The sequence below is a fragment of the Pleuronectes platessa genome, chromosome 1 (genome assembly GCF_947347685.1).
Source record: "Pleuronectes platessa chromosome 1, fPlePla1.1, whole genome shotgun sequence".
Lineage (NCBI taxonomy): Eukaryota > Metazoa > Chordata > Actinopteri > Pleuronectiformes > Pleuronectidae > Pleuronectes > Pleuronectes platessa.
The window spans coordinates 17,648,801-17,658,112 of NC_070626.1; the positions used below are offsets into that span (position 1 = coordinate 17,648,801).

At 40.3% G+C, this 9,312-nt stretch overlaps 1 protein-coding gene across 1 annotated transcript; it reads left to right on the forward strand.

The window, feature by feature from the left end:
* Positions 1-2,417: 2,417 nt before the first annotated feature.
* On the forward strand, positions 2,418-5,010 carry nrn1lb (neuritin 1-like b). The gene is made up of 3 exons (XM_053426398.1): positions 2,418-2,469; positions 3,899-4,046; positions 4,707-5,010. Exons 1-3 carry the CDS (start codon positions 2,418-2,420, stop codon positions 5,008-5,010), a joined length of 504 nt encoding a protein of 167 aa, XP_053282373.1.
* Positions 5,011-9,312: the final 4,302 nt, after the last annotated feature.

Sequence of the window (9,312 nt, forward strand, 5' to 3'; positions counted from 1 at the left end):
TTTGGAAAAGTCGATAAATATAGAAAATACAGAAAATAGTCCTTTTTTTAAAGCAGCAAATTGTCATATTTGAAACAGGTTACTTTATTTGATGTTTTTAATTCATCACTTAAGATAATTTAAAGCTTATGATCTTGTCAGCTCCGTGGTTTCAGTGTGTCCCCATACAAAGCAGTTTAAGTCACAGGTAATTCAGGAGAAACAACAAGTGGTAAAGTGTGTTTTGTTTTGCAGGGGCCTCTGTCAGATGTTGCACTACGCTTTTGAGCCCCTAGATGGCGGTGTGATAGAAGCTCTAAGAGGCTGCTGGTTAAGCTTCTGTCTCTTCAGCCTAATTTGCTTCATCTGTCTGTCTGTGTTTGTTGGCAGCTTTGAACGCCATTAGCTGAATTGTTGTGCATATTAAAGCCCTGAAAGCTTGAACGTCACAATGTGAAACAAAACCTTTGACGCCGCTCCTCAACCCCAAATTTAAAATGTGTAATTTTAAACACCAATTGTGATAATGTGTCACATGAAACAGAGAAAGAGGGAAAGGCGGATGAAAGGATAGATGGAGAGCATTGGAGAGAGTGAGGATCCAGATCCTAATCTCATCTGGATTTTTTTTTTTTTACTCTCAACAGTGTTGCATAATGCCTTAATCCAGGGCTGTCAATCAAACTCAACTTTATCTTCCCTTTCAATGGCTGCAGCCGCTTACCTCAGCCATCTTTACAGTCAGGCGGAACAACAGCTTCTCATGTCAGGTCAGGTCACCTTCAGAGACTAATTATTGAATGTGAATGATGTAGAACAATGCCGGCATCAGCAAAAGTTTGATATGCTCCTATTCCATCAGGAGTTGTGGCTATTTGTGATATTTGATAAAACAAGGACTTGACCAACAAGAATCTTCATAATAAATGTCTGCTGTGGAAATCTTCCGGTTCACACTCATAGATATAAGTCCCCTAAATATGTTTAAATCAAGATCCATGAAAACTGTAAGAAAACTATCTTGCAATGATGGAGAAAGAGAAAATAACTCCTTTATCAGCACCAAAATATAACTGGTTCTTTCCAGACTAATAACAGATCCTTCCACCAAGTGTCCTGTTATCCACCCAGTAGTTTTTGTGTAATCTTGCCATGACAACCTGCCTTAGAGTGACAAAAACATTACAATAGTATCATGATTTACATTACACTGTCAAAAGTAGGGGGAAGCGTGAACACCCATGTGATTGATTATTATGCTGCTTTAACAGCCTCCACAAAAGTTTGGAGACACGTCTTACATCCACCTGGAGGAGACTTGAGGTAACAATGCAAAAGCAAAGAAACAACCACCCCTGTTTACTGAGCTAATGCAGATGTTTCAGGAAGACTCACATTTGTCAAAGTAGCTCTCGAGCATGTATTGATTCGTGGCAGCAGTTACAGACACAGACAGATTATTCTGCAGTTAATGGGGGTTTTAAGCTGCAGATTAACAATGGGTGACCATTCCTCCTGTGTCAGTATACAGATGTGAACCAGGACTTACACTAATGCACGGAGTGTAAGCCATCTGGGGGCGTAGCAGGGGATTTGGAGGCTGAGGGGACAGGGATGTAAGACAGGTGCTCAAGTGAGGGAACTATGGAATCGGATGGATGGTTTACAGTCGCCCATGTTTAAACTGGGTTTGCACATCATTTTAATTCTGTCTTTGTCAAGACTCTGGTTTAGACTGTGTAACACATCACAGTGGTCTACAGTGGGTGCTCTTAAGTGACTGTGGATGATTCTCACGTGGGCTGCTGCTATTTTCACAGGGTTCTCTGCATCCACGTCGGACTCCCTGGTGAGCTGGATGTTTTATTCTCACTGGGACTTCATCCATCTGCCCAAATGAAAGAGAATCCTCCTGACACCTCTGATAGTTGTGGGGAAAAAAACCTGCTCACTAATAAAACAGGGTTTTTGGAGCAGAGTGTGAGAAGGCAGAGATGGTGCCAGACTGTGTCCAGTGCACAATCACAATTACACTATATGTATTTGATCCGTTTTGTAAATAAATGTTCTAAATACTGAGAACCGGAAATGAGAATGCACTAATCCAGTGTGATGCTTTGTGATGCCGTCATTGGTCGACTGCATCCTATCTCTCTATGGCTCTCGCCTTGTTCCCCTCCCCACACACACACGCACACACACACACACTCACAAACATCCTCATACTGTTTGCATTGCATCGGTCCCTTCCACTATTAATCCAGCCGGGTCGTGCCTCTGTGCTTTGCAGCACTTTTGCAATCTGATGTATTCCCAGCGGATGGCAGGATTTTGAAGCAACAACCTTACTCTTGATTTCTCCGTCAGTGGGAGCTTCACATCAGAGGCTCTGGTTCAGAGTTGGGACTCAACTCCCCTGGACTCTGCTGGGCCAAACCATGAGGTCCCATCAAGGCACCACGATGCTGCTGCCCATCGCCCTCTGCCTCGGTAAGGATGCGTTTTATCTGCAGTTGCTTGAGGTCTGCTGTGATCCGATAGTGTTCAGTCTCCTGGAAGAAGTTCAGCGCTGAGTTTGCTTTGCTTTAGAATCATTTTGAACACTAGTTTTATTTGTTATTTTTTTCTCGGTTTCTTTCAATCTTTTTTTTTTTTAATGAAACCGACTTCAGGTAGAAACCCAGATATGCTGATCAGATGATTTTCAGAAGGTTTGTCAGAACGTGAGCGATAAAGGATGTTTCATTCAGCTTAGTCTGGATCTGACGAGAGAACAGGTTTTACAAATGCACTTACCTAAATGAAATGCTCACTGTCCCCTTGTGTTCTCATTCTCTCTACCTCCATGCGCGCGTGTGTATGTGTGTGTGTGTGTGTGTGTGTGTATGTGTGTGTGTGTGCACTAACACATGCTGTTGGGTGTATAATAATGTGTATGTGAATTTTAGTTTTTTTTGTGGACTCTGGAGAGGGAAAATTCAAGGGGCTGAATCAAAAAACAAACTTAATGCAAAAGGTGGACAAAAAATCTGCACACTTTATTGATATAGGTTGAGTATGTGTGATGGATCTAAACATTGCTCTGGTAAATGTATCGGCTTTCTCTGAACACACTTCTCTGTTACAAGCTCATAGTATAGACGATCCATAAAGTAATAGTTTTCCCAGTTTGTGGTGGTAGAATGAGACTGGTCTGTTCAGAGCCCTGACCTCCGACCTCACCCAACACTGTTGAGATTAACGTGAACAGACAAGCAGTTGTGGACAGTGGAAGCTGTCAGAGCAACAGATTAGGTGTTAACCAAACCCATATGGTTTCATGTGTCCACACACTTTGGCCATGATGTGCATATTCGATCCTGGAGCTCTCCCCCAAGGCTGCTGACATCTGGATTTGTCCTGAGATGTCTTGAAGGTCAACAACAAAGCAACTATGCGTCTTATGACAGGAATCAAATTCATTATAACTAAACTCTATAGACAAATTAACTTTCACTAAAAGTCTTCTTGGGCAAATAAGTTTTTGAATGTTCCAGTCAGACTTGTGTCACACCTCTCCAGGAACCTTTTGATGAACGCTCGAACTGGTTTCAGAAGGTCGTGTTATGTATAAGCTGATCAATCCACTCAGAAGGCTCACATGTGGTTTTGTGGTCTTTCGCTGAATTTGGCTTTGAGGATGTATAATCCCCTCAGATGAATGGAATACAACATATTTCTATATTTGTTTGATCTCTGTAAGCGCTGGACTGATCTCGTCTCTATAAACATGTTAACATTGTGATTTTGTTTCTCTTATTCTCAGCCTGAAAATACACATACTGTGTTTTGCAATGTCCCCAAACACACGTTCATTTGTTTGTACAATTTCTGATAAACTCTCGAGTACACATGTTTCTTGTCTTTTCCTCTTCGCCAGGTTTGGTCCCTGTGTGTTTCGGGGCGGCAATTCCAAATTCATGTGCTTCCATCTACAAGAGTTTTGCCCAGTGTTTACTCACACTCGGGGACAGTTTGGTGGACACACAAAAAGACCAGAGTACACAGGACATCGATGCAATCTGCAGGTGTGTGTCTCTGTCACCATTGTTATCATCCAGTCATACTGTGTCTGTCCTGATGCAGCTTTCATTTTTCAACTTGTTTAAATTGTAAGCCTTAAAGGTACGGAGGCCTTCGGGTTGTGTAAACAAATGAAGAGCGTTCTCTAGCTGCCCCCTGATCTGGATCAACATCAACATTTCATTTTCCTGACCCATAAAACATCCTTCGTCCAAGTGTCATGGAAACCCGTCCAGTAGTTTTTGTGTAATCTTCCTTATAAACAAACTGACCTAACAAAAAAACAACAAACAGACTGGGGTGTAAACATAACCTACTTTGCAGAGATAATCAAAGCCGATTACAGGACTCTACAAATAAAGTGGGACCAAAGGGTCAAAGAGGATAACTTGAAAGAGTAATTTAACACTATTTGATTTCACTGCCCTCTCTCCAGTCTGTCTCTGTTGGTCAGAGGTGGGCTCAGTTTAACCTGTAAACACAAACTACAGTGCTGTGACAAGACGAGGAGTTAAACCTCCAGATGTCAGGCAGAATACCATTTTTAAGAGAGAATTTTTGGAGTGTTGCACAGGTGTTTAACAGTCTCATCCCTGCAGTTTACTTCCAACACACTTTCCTGGTGAAAGCTACATGACGTCTCTTCCTGTCGTGTTTCCTCGAAGGTCCTGGAATGCGTTCCACGATTGTGCAAACTCAGCCCTGGCCGGCTGTCCCGGAGAGGCAGCAGCTGTCTGGGAGTCTCTAAGACAAGAGTCCAGGAAGACAGAGTTCTCTGGCAACCTCTACGACATGTGCGCCAGTCGCACGACCCTCCCACCCAGCACTGTGCCTACAGCCCAGAGCCCCCCCACCTCCGACCAGGCTAACAAGGAGACACTGAAAGGCCGAACACACAAACACAGCCCCACCCTCAGCACGCTGCTGTTCCCTGTATGCAGCACGCTACTAGTTCTGCTCAGGAGTTAGGAAGCTGCTCAGTCAGTGTGATGACAGCTGAGAGTCCTCCACCCGCCGCCATCCAAACACACAAGGTTCACATGTCAGACGTGTCATGATTACACACTGAAAACCTGAAACCCGGATGAAGAATTTGGTTTGGTGTTTCTTACAGGGACAATAGAAAATATCTATTTAGACATTAACTGATCAGATTATTACTGGTATGAGTTTACGTGCTTCAGCCTCAGAGAGGACACTGAGGACGCTGCTTTCATTCTGACATAAATTACCCTTACTGTGGTTTTACTTTTTTACTTTTTTATGTGGATGGCACATATGCAGTCAGTAATAAATTATATTGACGTCATTTACTATTACTTAGTCAAAATATTTAAGGCTGGAGAAGCAAACAATTTATTCCAGGGAGAGAAGAAGTAATCGCACAACAGGATACATCACTACATCACAGAGGGATTTTTATTTCAATGCCAGGTGTTCAGATGCGTTTGTAATCCAATCATGCGTGAGATCACTGTTATAGGGGGTAAACAATACTTTAGAGAGTATAACTCATCTCTGTCTGTGACGTGACGTGTTTAACATCAGAGAATTAGATTTTTTTGTGGATGGATTCTTTGCGGTGTTTACATGTTTTGCTATATTTCTATCACTGTTTAAAACTGTATCATTTCATATGACTCCTCTCAATGGTTTACTCGTCCTTTTCGATATATATGTTGCTTTTTCTACTCTGAACTGCTGGATGCAGGGAAGTTTTAACCTTGATAAATAATATATACATTAATGAATCCCCTGTGGGGCAATTCAAAATAATGCACGCCAGAACAAAAACACATAGGGCAAATTAACATATAAAATAAATTTCAATATTCAAGATTCATGTCTGCATTGTCATCATTCTCAGATACAATGAAATTGTAAGAGATTTCCAAGATATAACTATATACATGGGTAAAAATATATAGAAATAAAGGGTTACGTTCTGGTATCAGACATCACACCGCTAAAATCAATCAATGTTTTTTCTTCTTCCACGATGAGCTGATTTATTTAAGTCATTCGTTCCAGCTCGTTCTCCCAAAACAGTCTACTTGAGTAATACTATAAGTATTTAATATACCCAATCATCCAAATAACTAAAGGTGCAGGTTTACTATACAGTTGAATAACATTTACTAGCAATATTTGCTCTTGTGTTTCCTGTAACTTACTTCAGTTGGCAGTTTAATGCATTTCCTCCACATAAGACTGGGGGCATAGAGATTATTTTTTCTATACAGATGGACTAAGAGAATAAATCCACCTTCATTCCACAACAAAATGCTGGTAATGAGGTTGAATACAAAATCTATGCAAAGAAGCGAGTAGCCAGGTGTTTTCACATCACCACTGTATTTACTGTTTGATTTTCAGTTCCCCCCCCCCCCCCCCCTATCATTACATTATTGAAAATGTGTTCAAACTATTAGAGCGGTACGTACTTCTTTGTTTCACAAATTATATTGAAGGTGTACTCACATAAACAATTCAGTTTTTCCCCCTTAAATTACAACTATCACTTTTCTTTAAATTGTGTGTTTGTGTCTTGGTTGGTTGGTTGTGTGTGTGTGTGTTTGTGTGTCTAATCTTCATACTCTTAAGCTGTTTCATAACAGCAGAAGCATGAGGAGACTAATCTCATCTTTCTCTTTCGTCCAGAGTATCAGGTTGTACCTCGAAACCCTTGAAAGCAGTGTCAGCGCCCTCAGAGCGTGGAGGATATAAACTGAGTAGAAAGACGATGGTGATTGGTTGTGTTTTGGCATATGACCTGAGCGTGAAGTAAGCAGGTGTGACAGCTGCAGCTCAGAGGTGACGGCTTCATTTCTGCCGTACGCTGAATTTAAGAAGTTAATGTAGCGGTCACTGAAACCTCAGCTGGACATCCTGCTTAATATTAATGTACTACACGGATTAAATGTGAAGTCACCAGCGTGCAGCCTTTGTACTTGAAAATTTAAAATTTTAATGGCTGATTTGAACAGTGCTGTTTCACACACTTCCTAGCTTTAGGCTTGTACAGACAATTCTGTTGCAATTTGCACATGACCATTTCTCCATTTGACTCTTAAGCTGAAATCAGTCAGACTGCATGTCAGGAAGGCACTGGTTTTCTCTACTTTTGCTGACGGACTACATGTTTACAATCCAGATTATATCCCTGATCTGGCCATTACTGCACAAAGATGGCAGGTCACCGCAGACACAGAAGGGAGGGAGTGAAATCTGTTGCTGTCTGACTGAGCCTCAGTCTGAGCTTCCATGTTTATACGGACCACAATGATTTTAATATGATGATATAAAAACTAAGTGCTACTGTGATTTGAGAGGGAATCTAAAGACAATGTGCTTCTGTATGAGCGATAATGCTTTAAAACATGAGTTATGTCTGAATTAGAATACAAACAAATTATTAATGAGACAACGTCTAAAGACAGAATCAAAAGAAAATAAATTATGATTCAATCTAAATATCATGCTCAATAATTATTTTAAGGAAATACATTTTATTTTGTCTGCCAGGAAACAATGTATATGTATTTTGGGTATTCATCTATATATGTATTTTTGTATCTACAAGTGTATTACATAGAAATATATTAAATGTACTATTCAAACAGTACATTTCATTAAAACTGCCCACTGTTGCTTTTTGTCTATTTTCTTTCTATCCTTTTGTGATGTAATTTTCCTCATGACCGTCATCTTGTGGTCACTCTGCAGTTTTACAAACGTAGCGTTATTCAAAATCAATAAGGTCTTGGTCTTTTAAAAGGTGGAATCCTTAGAGCTTGGTGAAAACCGTACGAGCCGGAGGATCAGCCACTAAGTCCCTGAACTGTCCCCAGAACACATCAGCTCCCGGTAATCTCTTTGTCCTGCATTTCACCAAAGGAAATCTGTAACATCACCAGGACATCTTCTTAAAGGGCTCCAAAGCCCTCACATTCTGCATCCAGCTGTTGAAATGTTTAAGATACAGCAAACTTATTATTTATTCTCCTTAATAACGAGATGTCATGCTCTCTGAAAGTGAGTGAGTGAGTGAGATGGACAACAATCATGGGATTTCTGTGCTCGCTGCACAGTAACAGATGGTGAGTAACATAAAGCATGGCTGGGATTATCAATTCCATGTGTAGTAGTAGACTGTACCATCCAATAAATAGAACCAGGCCTTTATTTTTTTACCAGAAGATAAAAAAAGGCTACAATCCTATAAGCTGAGCTGCACACTCATTCTGTATTACTCTGCAAATACATGGAATAAGTATGAAATATGTTTGAAATAAATAAGAACGGAAAACAATTACCTAATCCATCCTTTTGACTGACAGCAATAAGTCGAATAACCTTTCATTAAAAGTGTGCCTTATTTAGGAGTTTCCACTTATCTGAGGAGATAGTGTCTTAATTAAACCAAATTTAAGCCCATATATTGCATCCACATGGCGGACATTTTTTTCTGACATCACACTCAGGGTGCGAAGATTAAAAGCTTTGATAAGTTGAATAATGTTATATTATATATAATAATTAGCCAGGTTTATATTTCGTTTCACAGGTCCACAAGTCAGCTACAAAAAAAACTAAATGTGCAATTGAAAAACTCTCCTCTTGTTTTTATGACTTACGAAGGGTCTGTGTATCAAGTCAAGTTTTAATAGTATATTTTGTTTAACTTTATTCACTTATTTTTCACAAAGCATTATTCCATATTTACAATTATGCTTAATCCTTCACATTCAAGCTCCACTAAAGCTTAGACCACATGACATTTCAGCAAAGAAAAACAAAATTAATTGAGAAGAGAGGAAGAGGCCGAGGGCCCTACCAGGTAGATCCAGGTTGCTGAGTAATGCTTTTGGATTGTTTACTTATAAAGAGGAGAGCCACTTTTAGAACCGTATCCTATGATATATCTTATAATGTGTGTTATTTTAGGTTCAGCAGCTTCTTCAGTGCTTTAGATCAGAGACAGACATGAAGGGGGGAGAGAGAAAGCAGACACAAGCAAACATATTCACTTTAGTGTCACATTTCTCACCTCAGAGTGAAATGCTTAATGGTGAAAAAGTCAAATAAGACCACGTGAGTCCTGGGTGCAGGTCTATATATTTGACGGCTCCACCGTTCACCAGGTTCACTCGACAAGGAGCAGAATGAAACAAACACCTGGACCATTTTAGAGAAGTTATTTGCACACAAAATCCTTTTTTGTAGAGTTTCTATTCTTGGTTTTGTGAGTGTCGGAGCTGTTTGAGGATC

Bases quoted from the DNA above. Each gene is read 5' to 3' on its own strand.
- nrn1lb (XM_053426398.1), top strand. From the start codon at position 2,418: ATGAGGTCCCATCAAGGCACCACGATGCTGCTGCCCATCGCCCTCTGC. The intron at 2,470-3,898 runs GTAAGGATGCGT...CCTCTTCGCCAG, and splicing joins GCCCATCGCCCTCTGCCTCG to GTTTGGTCCCTGTGTGTTTC. The intron at 4,047-4,706 runs GTGTGTGTCTCT...GTTTCCTCGAAG, and splicing joins GACATCGATGCAATCTGCAG to GTCCTGGAATGCGTTCCACG.